The 18114-nt window shown below is 39.4% G+C and overlaps 1 protein-coding gene across 1 annotated transcript in view; it reads left to right on the plus strand.

Moving 5' to 3' along the window:
• Positions 1–17775, plus strand: part of TGM4 (transglutaminase 4) — a 50121-nt gene extending 32346 nt beyond the window's left edge. Inside the window, exons 6-14 of the mRNA XM_073678157.1 lie at positions 2021–2128; positions 3902–4076; positions 6017–6155; positions 6667–6770; positions 9256–9507; positions 11019–11315; positions 13180–13349; positions 16604–16740; positions 17590–17775. Coding sequence (XP_073534258.1) covers positions 2021–2128; positions 3902–4076; positions 6017–6155; positions 6667–6770; positions 9256–9507; positions 11019–11315; positions 13180–13349; positions 16604–16740; positions 17590–17731 — 1524 coding nt within the window. The 3' untranslated portion in view covers positions 17732–17775. The remainder of the gene's footprint in view (positions 1–2020; positions 2129–3901; positions 4077–6016; positions 6156–6666; positions 6771–9255; positions 9508–11018; positions 11316–13179; positions 13350–16603; positions 16741–17589) is intronic.
• The last annotated feature ends 339 nt before the right edge of the window (positions 17776–18114 follow it).

Genomic DNA, 18114 nt, shown 5'->3' on the forward strand with positions numbered 1-18114 from the left:
AGGATCATCTTTATTCTCATTTGCACAAGGAAAGACTAGAAGCAATGGGATGAAACTAAATGGGAGGAGACACAGATTAGATATTAGAAAAAACTTTTTGACAGTTAGGGTGATTAATGAATGGAACAGGCTGCCACGAGAGGTGGTGAGTTCCCCTTCAATGGACGTCTTCAAACAGAGGCTGGACAGACATCTGTCTGAGATGATTTAGTGAATCCTGCTTTGAGCAGGGGGTTGGACCAGATGACCCAGGAGGTCCCTTCCAACTCTACCATTCTATGATTCTATGATTCTATGATTCTATGAACCCAGTAAGTAATACATCTCTGGAATCAGGGTCTCTGTCTCTACAATATACTGCTTTCAGACTAGATGACAGATTCCCATTTAGGCTGGATTGTGTAAAACCTAGCAGTGGGACACTCTGTTATCAGAATATTAGAGGAGCACTCTTATAAAACAAATGGATTGTGCAAAGGGGACAACCTTTTAAAAAATCATATAAGCACCTTTGTAACATAACATTGTTGTTGGGATTGTGTCCTCTAATGGGAGAGGGATAGTAAGCTCAATATCACTGGCAATTCTTTAGTAATACAAAACATTTGCAGTCTTTCTATACACTATCGATAGAAGCTGTCCTAATGTTTTGACATTTTAATGGTACTGTTTAATTTTTTTTTACATTTAGAAAAGACCGATTCCTGATTTAACTTGTAGATTTCAGTAATGGTTTGGCAATCTAGTGAAGAACATGACAGTGACTTTTCTCATTACAAAGGAAAAACTGTGCTTTCATTCTAATGTAGCAGTGAAGCAGAACATTCTCTACGGATTGTGACGCTAAGAATATGTTTGGACCCTTGGGAAATCCTAGGGATTTAATTATGCATTATGAATAAGCTATGTTTATTTAAATAGCAATTAGGCAAGCTTTGTAATTGAGGTTGAAGAATGAAATTATACACCCTACCTCATAACATTATCCCCATATGTCATATATATCAGCATAGAAACATAAGGTGAGTTTAGCTACATATTTGATTATCGCAAAAGAAGGCGTAGAGGGTTATCTCCCATCGTTCGCTAGGATTAGCTCCTAGGTGGGCCCCAATATAAGATCTATAAAAGTGCCCTGATTTACCATGTGCTGATTTTAAAATTTGCTAAAGGGATTTGGGCTTTTGGACTGCTACCTCTGCAATGCATATAGCTACACACCGGGAATGTATTTTTCAGACTTGTAATTGAAAATTAATTTTTCTTATTTAGCAGATTAATATTCTGCAGTGAAGAAATATTCTCATAAGTCTCTGCTTACATCATTGTTATGGCTTTCATTTATAATGGAAACCATAATGCTGTGTTAGATCTCTTGACTTTTAATTTGTTCCGACAAGCTGCAACTAGCTCTATATTTCCATGTAAAAATGGTGGTATCTCTAATGGAGAGCATCCAATACAAGCTTAAGCAGAGCCTCGGATAGTAAGGAGGCCATGAAATGATTTTAAAAGGGTTGTCCACTACTTGGACAACTCCTTCTGAATACCCCAAGTAAAATACAACACTTCTACTCACCTCCGGTGCCAGTGCCCTTCCAGAGGTATCGGCACTGGTTCCCCGAGGCTTGCATGACATAACAATGATCCATGCGGCAAATCAGCACTGGCTTCACTCTCCCCTCCTTCTGACAAATCAAGACATCTGAAGGAAGTGAGAGCTGCTGTTGCTGTAGGAAAGGAGAGTAAAGTAAGATTGGCCACAGTGATCGCGTGACATAATGTCAAGCGAGCCCCGGGGAAGTCAAAGCCAGCACTGCTGGAATGGCATCGGGGGTGAGTGTGTTATTATTTTACTGGGAATAAACTTAAGGGGTGTCGGAGTAGACAACCCCTCTAAAAATAAATAAATAAATAATAAAAATAATAATAATAATAAAAAAAACATTAATAGTGCATGATGGGAATAGAGTTTTATCCTCAATATATATCCATTTAAGATTTGCTTTTCTATTTTTAGTATGAAGAAGACGTGTTGGACTGTTGCTTCCTTCTTCTAGACCGTAGTGGGCTCAAACCAGCAGCAAGGAGGGACCCTGTCATTTTGTCAAGGAAATTCTCAGCTTTAGTATGTTTTACACCAGATTTGAAATTTTGTATCTCATCATTGTGTGTATACAATGCAAAGAACTATTTTATGTATAATATTTTAAATGTATAATGATCTGTGAATGTTATCCCTTAAATAAAGAAACAAAAATATAATAGTCAAATTATCAGGCATCATAGTATGGGGTCAGGTCCATTTTTCTAATAATTAGCAGCACAGAAATATTGCGATGTTTGGCTAGTTGTTCTTTCAACAACGTAACAAATGAATTTCAAATCTATTGCTTACTACTATTTCATCTAAAAGTGCAAAAATTAATCATCAGGGAAACTTAAAGGAAACTTGTCATGCAGGGGTCACACTAGCGCATAACACGGCCGAGAGCTATGCAATGTTTTATCGGATAACACTCGGCCCAATGTTATACTGTCGGGCAGAGTAGATCAGGGATTATTTTCTCATGCCGATTCAGCATGAGAAAACAATCGCAGCATGCTGTGATTGGCAGCGAGACTCGGCTTACTTACAGCCATACAAGTCTATGAACGTGTGTGAAACATTGGACTGCAATCGGATGTCACACAAGTGCAGTCCGATATACGCCGAGACAGGCAATGGAGGAGATGGAGAAATTAATTTCTCTGTCTTCTCCGCACCTGTGCTGCGATCCTCTCATGCAAAAGAATCTAATTAGAGTAGCATGATACTCGGCTCACACTCGCAGCAGAGCTGGAGCCGAGTGTCATTAGCATATCGCATCAGATGCGAAATATCGCATCAGATGCTTTCGCATCTGATGCCATACGCCACTGTGATTTCAGCCTTAGTCAATTTCTTCTGCCCAAATTATGGGCAACATGAAAACCATGGCAGTATAATTTTAAGCCTATCTGCACCATTGCAGCCTAGCATATTTTTTTCCGAAACACTATAGCATTTCAGAGAGAACATACTTAACAGATCCGGCCAGGAACCATAAGCATTGTTAAGTATACTCCGACCTCACTCCCAGCTGGATTCTCCCTGCATAAGTTTAGTTGACGGGAAAGACCTGTCAATCAATTAGAGCTGTGCGGGGAGAAGCCGGCTGCACTAGTCTTGTCTCTGCTTATGGTCCCTGGATGGATCATTAAGATTTTTAGAGAAGAAGATAATCGGTTGCAATCACGCAGCGAGGTTATGGTATGGTTTGGGCAACATGAATCAACTGATAGTTTCCCTTGAAAGCAGCTCTCTCATCAGACTATGATGTCCTATGTAAGGCAGCATAGTATGGGAACGTATGCCCTTCTATTAGCCTAAGCGGTATAATATTTTCTACCATTTGGCTAATCAGAGCGATTATTGAATACACACCAGTATATTCATTAGGAGAGTGCCCCTCCTGCCTGTAATATGCATATAAAGCAGTCAGCCTGCAATCACTATCATGAGGGCAGGGAGAGGCAGGGGAGCACCACACCTTATGATTGCTCATAGTAGATAAATTAAACAATATTCATTTGTTCTGTTTCAGTTAATGGGAAAGCCAACCTGTCCCGACACTATGTTCTTACTTTAAGTGGTATAGTCTGATAACAGATCGACCTTAACAGGTTGCCTTACGATAGACATTTACGGCATATTGACATAATATCTCTTACATGTCTAGTAGATGCAGTCCCCTTTATTAGCAGTGTTGTGTTTACTCAAACTGTCTCTAATACTTTTATTTTATGATCATTTTTATGTCTAACTGTAATCTTTACGGACATGCCAGGCCAGAACTGACCAGCTGTATACTTTCCTTAGGTTAATTCAAATGATGACAGTGGAGTTCTGACGGGAAATTGGTCAGGAAATTATTCTGCGGGATGTTCTCCCACCTCCTGGACAGGAAGCAGTGCAATTCTGCAGAATTATTACAAAACTAAAAGGCCTGTTCTGTTTGGTCAGTGTTGGGTATTCTCCGGAGTGGTGACAACAAGTAAGCCCAAAAACACAGAAAAAGTATTTTATTTATTTTATGTTACTCCTAATCGAACATGGACCACAAGGTCCACGGTACGGGATAGTTCGGACAGTTATTTATGAGACATGGTTTAAATATACAAAATCCAAAGATAGAAAAAGTGGCACTCACCATCCCAAAATAGCACTTTTATTCAAACTTTCATAAAAACATGGATACAGGAGGATACGGGCAGCGTGGTAGACGATGGCTCCAGACTGCACCAGACTACACTTCAACACTGCCGTATCCTCCTGCATCCATGTTTTTATGGAAGTTTGAATAGAAGTGATTTTATGGTATGGTGAGTGCCATTTTTTCAATGTTTGGATTTTGCACTGCCATTACTCATTTGTTGAGGAGTTGTTGGATGGTGCCGGATCGATCTACTGCTTTATAATTTAAATATTTCTTAGATATGGGATTTTTTTTACAAATAGCAGCTCTCTCTGTAAATGGTCCTTTAAAAATATATTCAACATGCATTGTTGATCTCATAGAAAATTAGTTTAGGTAGGACTAAGGTCAGTTTCACACATCCATGTTTTACGGAAAGCGATGTACGGACTGACCATGGGTCTCCTGGCTGAAACCTAAGTGCCTCTTATCTACCTATAAGACTGTTGGATTATGATCAGAAGACCCACGGCCAGTTCGTATGTCTGTTCTTGGACTATGAAACATGGATATGTGAATCTAGCCCAAAAGAGATTTTATATTACTTAAATATTGGTGGCCTATCCCTAAAGGGAATATGTTACCAGGTTTTATCACCTAATCAGAGAGCATCATAATGTAGAGACAGAGACCCTGATTCCAGCAATATGTCATTAATGGGCTCCCTGCTGTAGTTTCAATAAAATCACTGTTTTATCAACAGGAGATTATAACTAGAGGATTAGCAACCCTGCTGCTATGTACTCCTCCATATTCAAGAGCTCTGAATAACCCCACCACACCATTGATTGACAGCTTTGTGTACATTGCACATGGGCAGAAAGCTGCCAATCAGTGGTGTGGGTGGGGTTATACAGACCTCAGAAGTCACATAGATTGTCGATATGCAACAGATAAAACGTGATTTTATCAAAACTGCAGCAAGTAACCTTGTATGTGATACATCGCTGAAATCATGATTTCTAAATTATGCTTCCTTCCAGTTGGGTAGCAAAAACCTGGTGACAGATTCCCTTTAAGATGGCATGCACAGGCCCAGACGCTCATGCGTAGGAGGTTTGATGCCTGGTACTGCAGTTCAGTTTAATTAAAGTGAATGTGACTGACCTGCAGTACCATTTACAGCCACATTCACTTACAAAACCCAAGATAAAAACATAATAAGCAAATACCCTACAGTAAATAAATAACAATAGTGCATGAAAATAATACAGGGTGCTTAGTTAGCATAATTTTGATTAAAAAAAACATAAAAGCCATCCAACCACGGCAAGGTGACCCTATTCGGGATGGTCCTAACCTCTAGTATTAAAACCTTACTATTTGTCAAGTGATGTAATGTAAATAAGGGCTGAGAAGGACTAAGACCCTATATGAATATAATGTCCAGCTCAAGGAAAAGGGAGGCCACACCCTTATTTGCACAGAGCGCAAAAAAACTGAAACAAAAACCTAAAAAGATGAACTGGAGCAGTGCAGCCTTTATCGTATGCTGACTGGAGGAGACCCCTTTGATAAAACATAGATGGGCTCTTCTGAGGACAAGTCTTCAATGTTAAGGGTTTGGAAACCGTTAAGAAATCTAATATCTAATTTGTTACAATAAGTTGTAGCTCATTATTGCTATTATTATTTTCCACCATCTTATTTAACAATCCATCTTAATTATTTCTGGGGCTGGGGTGAAATTAACCTGATATATCCCTTTATCTGTTTTTTTTTCTTTTTCCCTGAAATAGTTATGCGCTGCATTGGGATCCCAGCAAGAAGTGTTACTAACTTTTCTTCAGCTCATGATACTGAGGAGAATCTCAAGATTGATTTTTACATGAACGAGAATGGAGAAAAGATAGATGAATACTGCAGTGATTCCGTTTGGTAAGAGAAGTGCTTCCAAAATACTGACACACCGCTCCTGTATACTCTTTATAGTCATACTGGTCTATATTGCATATGGGATCTATGGCAGGTTCACATGATAATATACAGCATTACCAAAACTTTTTTAACAAAACCTTCTAGCTGCCTTGGGCTGTGCTGAAGCCTTGATTCCTCCCAATGTGCATCTAGTTCTATGTACAAAAATAAAACAAGAATGCAGTAATCCAACAGGAGTTGGGTCCCCCAGCTTATCAAAATTGAATGGCCTATAGTAAGAATAAGCTATTAATGTTAGAGCCTTGAAAAGCCCTTTAAATGAGTTTAATTGGTTGGTAGTTTTTCAAATCATTAGCTATCAAGTTGCTGGCAAAGTGTTTTATATGTCTATGACATATACATTTACAATTACAAAAATTAAATATTTAGGAATGGATCATCGACCATATTACACATATTCATTTAGAATTACAGAATTTATCTGGATTCATAGGAAAGTTGTGTGTTCTAGGAACTTCCATGTGTGGAATGATGTATGGATGAAACGACCAGACCTTCCTAGTGGATATGATGGCTGGCAAGCACTTGATGCAACCCCCCAGGAACCAAGTGAAGGTAAGATGTATGGTGCAAGATGAAAAGGTCAGATGAGCAATTTTTGTTTGAGCATATAGGACTTATTGGGGTAGTCAGAAAGGCAATAGATGATTATTGCATGAGAATAAGATTAGGTAAATAGGGGAGTGTAAGGAAAAATAACAGAGTAAGGGCTTATTCACACCTCAGTTTTAGGTCAGTATTTTTTATCAGTGTTTGTATTCCAAAACCAGGAGTGGCATTTACAGAAAAAAAACTTGACTGCATTATTGTAGAGGCTGCCCCTTTTTATTACCATTTTCAATTTTAACCTCCCCAATCCCTCTTTTCCCGGATTTCCCAAATAAACAGACGTAACACAATTTTTTGGATTAAAATTGGCCAAACCAGCCGTCATTATAACAACCATACCAAATAGTAAATAAGTAATAAAGGTAAGGAGGTTCTTGAAGCTCCAAAACCAGGCGGAAACAAATATAATAACCATCCAGCATTACCTCCAGCCGCAACCACAGACTCAGGGGCACCTCTATTGCTGATAAAATAATTCCATACCACCAAATCCCAGGGACCCCATCCTGAAGAGCCTCAGCCTCCGCCAGGCTATTACCAAAATTCCAAAACCAATAGGAAGCTACCATCTACTCAATGTACAATGCCCCACTACAGTTTTTGCCACCAACTTCAAGAAACCCTTTCCCACTGCCTGCCAACATGACCCAAACAAACCCCCATTTATGTTAAGTACATTAACTTACCTTATTAACTTACTAAAAATGAACAGGACGGGTGGGCAGATCTTTTATAGTGGTTCCTATGTGCATCTTGACAGGCCACCACTCCATCCCAATTGTATATAGCACCGCTTTTTTGCTAATGTATTTTTCAGGAAGATGAACTGGCTGAATCTTTCAAGAGGAAGATACTTCAGGAAATGTCTGTTTTTTTCCCCTGAAGCATCTTTTGGTTTTTATTAATTTCCTGAACACTTTTTTAAAGTTTTTGGGATGTTTATTTTACTGGTGCACATATAATTAGAGAAAAAAGTCAACCAAAGTTTTCTGAACATTTATGGGCAAGGTTAAGTTTGATAAGGAAGAAATTATGCCGAACATGACTAATGTATCACGGCACTGTTGCAGGATATCCTGGGGCAAAGGGCTCCTTCCCTATCCCTCAAGCTAGAGGGCACCCTATTTTATCCCTGTCCCCCAGATTACTTCTGATGGTGAAGATGCCGGGGTCACATGCCTTGCTATGCTCCTATGTCATCCCTTAGCTGTCCCCTCCTACCCCCAGGGAGGTGGTAAGCTGAAGTATATAGGAATACACAAAGCTGACAAACAAGGGAAGACGGACAGGAATAAATGAAAATACAAATCATACAAAATGCACTCACAAAACAACAGAGTGGAACACTGGGAGTTAAAGGAAGGATAAACCAAATAGGAGAGGATGAGGGTGTGCACAAAAACTCCAAGCAACAGTCTTCTGAACAAATCTCCAAACGCCACCTACAACCACAAACTACACCTCCAACTCCAAAACCAGGCAGTATGAAATAAAAGTGGCAATCCCTGAGTCCCAGAGGAAGAATACATAGCAGAGGGGATTGGCCAGCATTGAACAGCTGAGACCATCTAAGTAGGAAAGCTCCAGGAGCTTTCAACAGAACAAATTAACCATTGCACTGTTAGCAAGGAAAAAACCTGCACTGTTTAATATGATGGTGAAGTGCTTGTAACTAGTGCAGGAGTATGTGAAACCAGACATCGCGGTCTTCTGGCCCCTCTTTGTCATGGTAAACCTGTGACATAATGAGTTGCAACTAGTGATGAGTACAAGTGATCGTTACTCGAGTTTGCCTAGGGTGCTCGGGTATGCATTGTCAGGCAATCCCCACATGTTTTGTGGCTGTCTAACAGCTGCGAAATATCCGGCTTCGGGGACTCGAACATGTCACTTTAGCACCCGTTATACTCGGTGCATACCCGAGCACCCTAGGTAAGCTAGAATAATGAGCACTTATACTCATCACTAGTTGCAACAACTATATTATGCTAGTTGCCATTTTGGCAATATGTGTATCCTGATGAGAGGTTTAAGATATGCTATCATGTTGTGGTCAGTGGAGGTCTAACCTCTGGGACCCTCACAATCCAAAGAATGAAGAGGCTGCAATACTGATCTCGAGTCATATCTGTATCTAATTTTACATGCAATGAAAAACAGTAATCACTAAATCTTCTCCTCGGCCCATTGGGGTTCCCAGAGGTTGGCAATCCACTGATCAAAAATGGTGACATAACCTCATAATATCCCATCAATTTATGTAATAATAATAACCCTTAAAGTGTACATTCACACATATCCATAGTGATGCCGTGGACAGCGTAGCAAAAAATGGAAAATTAATGACATATTTCTACCGCTAATGTTTGTCTATGGAGAACACATGGCTATTTGTACCAATGCTCACTTTCCTCTATATTTCCATTTCTAGGAATCTTCCAGTGCGGCCCATGTTCTCTGACCGCTATAAAAAAGGGAGTGGTGTACCTGCCATATGATGCCAAGTTTGTGTTTGCTGAAGTAAATGCTGACAAGATAGAATGGATGGTGAAAGACATGGATGGAGATGAGCAGCTCACCATGTTAAAAGAGGAGAAAAAAAGCATTGGGAAATTCATCAGTACTAAGGCGGTCAATAAGAACCTGAGAGAAGATATTACATTGGAGTACAAGCACAAGGAGGGTAAGTAGCTATCTGGGACTTGCTGTGTACTATATACTCATATAACAATCAGAACTGTATACATTATTATTATTATTTTTTATTATAGCGCCATTTATTCCATGGCGCTTTACATGTGAAAAGGGGTATACATAGCAAATACATTTACAATAATCTTGAACAAAATGAGTCAGCGACTGGAACAGGAGGAGAGAGGACCCTGCCCGCGAAGGCTCACAGTCTATAAGGGATGGGTGAGGATAGAGTAGGTGAGGGTAGAACTGGTCGTGCAGCGGTGTGGTGGAGCGAGGGTTACTGCAGGTTGTACGCTTGTTGGAAGAGGTAGGTCTTCAGGTTCCTTTTGAAGGTTTCTACAGTAGGCAAGAGTCTGATATGTTGGGGTAGAGCGTATAGAGAGTATATATATATATATATATATATATATATATATATATATATGTATATATATATATATTATATGTATATATGTATATATAATGTCGTAATTACTGTGTATCTTCAAAACTGAAGTCTCGAAACTAAAGAATTTAGTATGGCTAGCAAGTTTGCAGAGTAACATAATAATGATTGTGTTCCGGCAATTAAAGGGGTTGTCCAGTACTTTTATATTGGAACAGGACAGCTTTGTCAACTGTATAATGGTTGTGGCGGGAAATTGCATATCCGCCCGTACTCAAATGAATACTATATACAGTTCCGCCACTATACCGGTGACGGAGCTGTGTTACTCTCCTCCACAACCAATCACATCCAGCCACCGATCACATCTGGGTACAGTTGATTGGTGAGAGTGTTTGGTGTCACCATTAATCTGATATTGGTGACCTATCCTAGGCGATCAATATAAAGGTACTGGACAACCCCTTTAAGAGCTCATTGCTGTGTTTGATTATACAATTGGCCACTGAAGAAAACCCGATATCTTTGTTTTTAACATAGCAGTCTGTATATGATATATGCATCTGTATACATTTGCATTCTTTGTGAGTTTTCCCAGAGTTTGTGCTGAATGTAAACCATATGTATGATGTAAACCGAGCCTTAGTGCTGCGTTGACTATATTAGGCATGTACAGTAAATATCAAAAGTTTGGACTTCTAATTTTACTGTAACTACTAATTAATTTTTACAAAAATTGGATTCATTCAGCAGAGATAGAAACTAGCTCGGCCACGCTATCATTGACATCGCTTAGTTTGTATAAGGCGCCTTTGCTCCACACAATTCTGTGGAAGCTCTGATTTAACTATGTACTGAGCAGTAATGTCCATACACACTCATCCTGTACATCAATCATACTCCTTACCGTGGCCGTGATCAGGATAAGTCTACCCTGAGGATCCCAATATTGGGTCCCTCTAGCAGTCGAACATTTAATCTCCTATTCCAAAAGAACATAATAAATATTGTCTGTGGGATAATGCTCATTAGGCAAGTGAAAACTTATAACATAAGGAGTATGGGCAGTAGAAATCTGACGTTTAACATATGAATTCATCTTTATTTTACAGGTTCTTCAGAAGAAAGGGAGACTTTCCAAAACGCCTGCTCTTACCTGAAGTCAGACGCTTGCTTAGTGTTTGCAGCTCCTCCAGCAGCTCCTCCACGTGGCATCAGGATACAGATCACAGGAGAAAAGGAGTTACCTCCCGGGAATCCCTTGTCCCTTAATATATTGATTGAAAATGAATCAGATCAATCAAAAACAGTGACTGTCACTGCTGGCTGCCAGCTGCAGGCCTATACAGGCAAAATTGTAGCCTCACTGGCATCCATCGTACAGACCGTGGAAGTGGCGGAGAAACAAGGTATTTAAAGCAATACCTTCAATAACTTGACTCCTAACAGCTATATCTACTATCACTATCCTCAACATAAACAATCCCCTATTTCATACCATAACCTCTATTCACCCAGAACCCCCCGGTTCACTCCCAAACTGGTAGAATTCACATAGGTGGAACAGTATTGCACTAAAAATGCAGAAAAAAATCAGATTAGGTCTCTTTATTTGTGACAATTTCTATAAAAGAATGTTCTTTTGAAGGCCCATTTATTATGGTATTATGTCCCTACTAATAAACTTTTTAAAATGGGTCCATTGTGGTGGTAAATAAGAAAAACCACACACTTGCTGCACCACTGCCGCTCCTCGGTACTGCGGCTGATGTCCCTCGCCGGTCTCTTGGCTGCCTGTTCTGGAGACAGTCATCAGGTGATTGCTGCAGTGATCGCCTTATGCTGGACACCCTTTAACGCTATCTTACTTAAAGATGCTCTCCCAACAAACTAACTAAGCTTTTATACTCTAAACCTTTCTAAATATGTATGTTGTGTAGTGATAGGTGCATTAATATACTTACCGATCGCCATCTTCACTGGTTTTCAGTGCCGCTCCGTCTTCCTCTCATTCACATGACTGCAATAACAACTCACCAGATCACACTGGGGTTTATGTGTGGACCGGAAGTTGCTTTTTCCAGAGACTTACATTGTAAAAGTGACTTCCAATTCACACATAAACCTCAGTGGGATCCGGTGAGTCGAATTTTGAAGTCATGTGAGTCAGAAGAGGAAAGAAGAGGCGCTGGAAACCAGGGAAGACGGCAATTGGTATGTATATTAAAGAACCTATACTATACACACATACAGTATGTAGAAAAGTTTAGAGGTTAACATTTTATTGGGAGTGCTTCTTTAAAGAGAATCTGTCAGTATGATTTCACACCCCAAACTATTTATATGCACAGAAACAAGTCAAGCAATACCTTTATATGGCCAGACCATTCCTCTGTTACTGAGAAATCAGCGTTTGAATTTATATGCAAATGAGGCTTAAGAGCTATTTGTAGATCTGAAGCCTCTGTCACTCCAGCTCTTTTCCCCTCCCAGAGCTGCCTACTCATGCTTGACTGACGACTCCTTTGCCTGAAGTCACACAGTACAGAGGCAGTCAGTCAAGCAGGAGGAAGTGACTGAAAGCAGGAAATAGAGCTGGTGTGACAGAGGCTTCAGATCTTCAGCCTTATCTCCATATCAGTTAAAGCACTGATCTCTCAGTAACCGGACCGCACTGACCATGTAAAGGTATTGCTGGACTTATCTTTGAAAGAACTATATGCACATATAAATAGTTTTGTTTGGGGTCAAATCCTGCTGACAGATTAATTTTAAGTGGGAAATATTTGTCTTAAGTACTGTAGAATATTTTTGTATGCACATTATATTATAAACATATTAAAGAGTATATGCCAGCTCCACTGACACATCTGTATTAGCAAGTCCTTGTATTCCTCATAAATCTGAAGCATCTTATATTAGAATTCTGCATTGTGCTGTTTCTCTGTTATTCCTCCTGGGTGTTACTCTTCTCCCATCAATAGAGTGTGTCCCTGAGCAACTTGACACTGAGTACAGTGTTAAAGTGTTTGTGGACATTGGCCATTGTGAAGAGGAATAGTACCTAGTTGTCAACTTTTTCATTACCAAGAGGAATAACGGAGGAATACCACAATACAAAGTTTCTGGAATTGTTATTTTATGGAGATTAAAATTATATACTGCGACATGTCATGAGATCTTACGGTTCCTGCTTTATAATAAATGATGTATCAATAATATTCTATGAGCATTAATCTTCCTATTTTGCTTTTCTTGTCATCACAAATCTAGTTGCTACAATCCCCCTGAATGTTGCTGCTGAGCAATACATGAAGTGTATGACTGCAGTAGATGATGAGCTCATGATCAGACTCAATGTGATAACAGAAACTAAAGAGGGGCAAGAAAGAAATAGTGAGTGCCTGGTCATACCATTTCTATACCCACCAATTAATGTGGAGGTAAGTATTAATCATCTGCAACTATAATCCATTATATGTGGTCAAATCCAATCAACAGGCAAATGCTGACATTTGGTATAACCTTTACCAGTCTTTCTAATGTTCTCAGTACCCACAGGATACCCAAGATTCCCTTTTTTAAAGCCCTATGAGCAAATGAACAAGCAGAGCCAGCACAGAGTCTCTATGTTAGGCCATGTTCAGTATTTGATCAGTATTTTACATCAGCATTTATAAGCCAAAATCAGGAGTGGAATAATCAGAGGAAAAGTATAATAGAAACACGTCACCACTTCTGTATTTATCACCCACTCCTGGTTTTGATTTACAAATACTGATGTAAAATATTGACCAAATACTGAACGTGACTTATAGGAGCTTTATGGCCTGACGTACAACAGCGTATTAGGAAGATATTCTTCCCTGGAACTAATATTTTTTAGAAAAATACGTCAATCCGCACCTGATGGAGCATTCCAACATTTTTTGTTACCCTCAAATTTATATGGAACAGGGTAATATGAAAAAATAATATGAAACATGACAAGTGCATATACCAATAAATATGACGTTTCAGCCCAGCAGGCTCTCTACACCCCAATGCTGGTTTCGCTTGTGGCTCTTCAAAGGATACGAATCAAGGATGTAAGGTTTTTCCCCCTTGGAAGAAGCACAAGCGAAATGTACATTGGGGTGCAGTGAACCTGCTGGGTTGGTACTTCCTATTGATTGGTATATTGTCACTTTTTCTTGTTTACTACTATTTTAGTAGCATATGCTATGCATCATGCATTTAGTCAATGCACAATTCATTACAGTGGCTTGCGAAAGTATTCACCTCCTTGTTTTTTTCATGTTTTGCTACCTCACAAACTGGAATTTCACAATTTTTTTGAGGGTTTGCATCAGTTCATGGAAAGAACATGCCTACAACTGTGAACATTTGGTTTTCTTTTTATTGTGAAGCAAAGAACAAATAGAACAAAAAAACTGAAAACTTCAGTGTGCATAACTATTCACCCCCCTAAAGTCAGTGCATTTTAGAGCCTCTTTTTGCTGCAATTACAGCTGAAAGTCGCTTTGGATAAGTCTCTATGAGCTTTCCATATCTTGCCACTGAGATTATTGCCCATTCCTCAAAGCAAAACTGCTCCAGCTCCTTTAAGTTAGATGGTTTCCTCTGGTGAACAGCAATCTTCAAGTCTGACCACAGATTCTCAATTGGATTAAGGGCTTTGACTAGGCCACTCCAAAACATTTACACGTTTCCCTTAAACCACTCGAGTGTTGCTTTAGCAGTATGATTTGGGTCATTGTCTGGTTGGAAGGTGAACCTCCATCCTAGTCTCAAATCACTGACAGACTGAAACAGGTTTTTCTCAAGAATATCTCTGTATTTCGCACCATCCATCTTCCCTTCGACTTAGACCTTTTTCCCTGTCCCTGCTGCTGAAAAACATCTCCACAGCTTGATGCTGTCCCCACAATATTTCACTGTGGGGATGGTGTTCTTGGGGTGATGAGCTGTGTTGGTTTGGTGCCAGACATAGCGTTTACCTTGGTGGCCAAAAATTTACATTTTGGTCTCATCTGACCACAGCACCTTCCTCCATACATTTGAGGAGTCTCCAACATGTCCATTTGCAAACTCAAAACGAGCCTTATAATTTTTGTGCGTAATTAAATTATTTTTTCTGCCCACTCTTCCATAAAGGCCACCTCTATGGAGTGTACAGCTTATTGTGGTCTTATGGACAGATACTCCAGTCTCTGCTTGGGAACTCAGCAGCTCCTTCAGGGTTACCTTTAGTTTCTGTGCTCCTCTCTGATTAGTGCCCTCCTTGCCCGGGCTCAGAGTTTTGGTGGGCAGCCCTTTCTTGGCAGGTTTGTTGTACCAAGTTCTTTCCATTTGATGATAATACTGTAGTTTGATGGTGTTCAGGGGGATCATCAGAGATTGGGCTATTATTTTATAACCCAACCCTGACTTGTACTTCTCAACAACCTTGTCCCTGACTTGTTTGGAGATCTCCTTGGTCTTCATGGAGTTGTTTGGTTAGTGGTGCCTCTTGCTTAATGGTATCGCAGCCTCTGTGGACTTTCAGAAAAAGGTAAAGTGTATATACTGACAGACCATGTGACACTTAGATTGCACACAGGTGGACTTCCTTCCACTAAGTATGTGACTTATGAAGGTGATTACTTGCAACAAAATTTTTTAGAGGCTTCAAAGCAAAAGGGGTGAATACATATACACATGACAATTTTTAGTTATTTAATCCCATACATTTAATTTATGCCTATATTTTTCTCACTTCACTTCATCATCTTAGACTATTTATTGCTAATGCATCACACATAAATCGGATTAAAAAAATATTGAATACTTTCGCAAGCCACTGTACATACACTAGTCTGGTCCATATTCAGACTAGAACATGTTGTGATTTTTCCATATGGACTTGAGGGCCATGTGGGAAATAGCCCATGTGCTCCAGCACATAGACTAACATTGGTGCATGTGCTGTCTATGGAACACAAGGACAATAGATGGACCAAAAATATGCTCATGTGAATTTAGCCTTAGGCCAGGTTAACATGTATTAGTTGCATCATGTTCAAATTTTTGGTGCCACAACTTATCACAACTGAAGCCAACATTTTTTCACAAATGGCCGGGAACCATATTGAAAAACGTTGCATCAAACATTGTAATTTGGCTCCTGGACCTGTCCAGAGCAGCAACTCATGCGCCAGATCGGGAAGAACGATTCCATTGAAAACTATGTGATCAGTTCGTCCATAAGTAAAACACCAAATGTAAAATACTGCACAATATAAGGTCGTTTATATGTGCATGGGGCCGAACTTAAAAAAGGAAAAATAGTTTTATTGATTTGTCTTAACCACAGCCCAGCACATGCACGTTTCTGTGAAGATTTCAAGCCATACAGTACTAGGGCTGGTTTTGTGATATACAAATATGTTCTAAGCTAGAAGCATGGTGTCATTACAGCGCTGGGGTCCTGAGTTCACAATAATCAGAGAGAATGGTTATAGCATACTTTGGTGCAGAAAAAATGCGGAAAAAAAGCAGTAGAAAAAATGCATCATTTACACTTTGTGTAATCATGGCCTTAGATTTTCTTCTGTTGCAGTAAAAATTACTTTAACTTTGATACTGATGCAATAATCATTTGGTGCATTGAATGCCTATGACCAATGACACTGTATGTTTTATCCTTTGATTACAGATGCCAGAAACAGGAAAGATCAATGAAAATTTTACCTGTACCTTTACCTTTAAGAACACTCTAAGTATTCCCTTAGAGAAGTGTGAGCTACACGTGGAAGGACTTGGCATCTTCAGACTGGAGAAGTTTGACCAAGGGTGAGTAATGGTGGCCACACACATTAGATACAGTAGAAGTAGGTCAAAGGCTGAACTATTGTTGAGCAAATGATCTTCTGGTAAATCATGGTAAAAGATGCCGTATGTGCATAGACTTTAGGAGTATGTGCACATGACGTCATTTAAACTCAGGGGAACCTGACAAGTTTTTCAAGCAGAAATCGCATCAGGAAATTCTGCCTTTTTTTAATGAAGCATTTTTGGCTAATTTTTTTGGTAATTTCCTGAGCATTTTTCCGATGGTTTTGGCTGACACTAGTCCTTTTTGGAGAGATTTTCATTTTTTTTCTGTGAAGTTTTTTTTACTGTTGTTTTCCAGTTGTTTTTTTCAATCCATTAAGCAAAAACGATGGCAAAACATTCCAAAAGAAATGTGGTAGACTTTTGAGCTTTGCCATTGACTTGTATTGTAAAGTATAGAGCGTCTTCTAAGCGGAAAACACCAGAAGAATGGCCAGTTCACTTCTATTAACTACTTGCCGTCTTGGGAAACCTGAAGCTGTAAAAAGATGTTCAAAAGCCTAAACATATGCACAGCAAAGGGTTTTTATATAGAAGTACATATGTTCATTCTTTTGAGCGTTTTCTGATAGGCTTTTCAGGTGGTTTCCATGTGTGCACGTGACCTTAGGTTCCAAGAGTGATTGTCCTTTCTGAGTATATAGATATGGACACTGGAGGACCCACACTTCATAGTTATCTTGCCACTGGTACTAAATACAATCCCTAAACATAGAGACAGTAGGAAGACCTTGAGGTATTTCTATATGAATTTTAAAATTCTTATTTTTGTACGTTTCAATATTGGTTTTCTCACTTCATACATAGGGATGTTGGACCAGGACGAATCTTCCGTTCCAAGATTACATGTGCCCCTAAGAAAGCTGGAGAAAAGAAAATTGTAGCGGAGCTCATTTCAAAGCAAATTAAAGGAATTCATGCAGAGAAGATTATCAACATCTCTAAATAAATCTTAAGATGTATTTTAATGTACAATAAAATGAATGCATTGTAGCCTTTGGTGCAGAAGGTTTCGACAAAACTTACCATGAATATAAAATAAAATCATAATAAGAACACAAAATAAAACTTAAAAAATTGTGGTTAACCATCCGGTTTTAATCAAATTGGTTTTACTAGATGAATTCTGTGCTGCGTCTGATGAGAAAAAGTTCTAAAGGGCCCCGTAAACAATAAATAGGTGTCAGACAAATGATGGCTCGGTTGATTTTTTTGGCCATAACTAGTGATGAGCGAGCATGTTTTGTTAACCCGTTCAGCGAGCATGCTCAGGTGTTTTCCGAGTATCTTTGGCGTGCTCGGGTGTTATGTTTGAGTCACTCCGTGTGCATG

This window comes from Phyllobates terribilis, unplaced genomic scaffold (genome assembly GCF_046119375.1).
Source record: "Phyllobates terribilis strain yellow unplaced genomic scaffold, ASM4611937v1 Scaffold_4__5_contigs__length_816908805, whole genome shotgun sequence".
Classification (NCBI taxonomy): Eukaryota; Metazoa; Chordata; class Amphibia; order Anura; family Dendrobatidae; genus Phyllobates; species Phyllobates terribilis.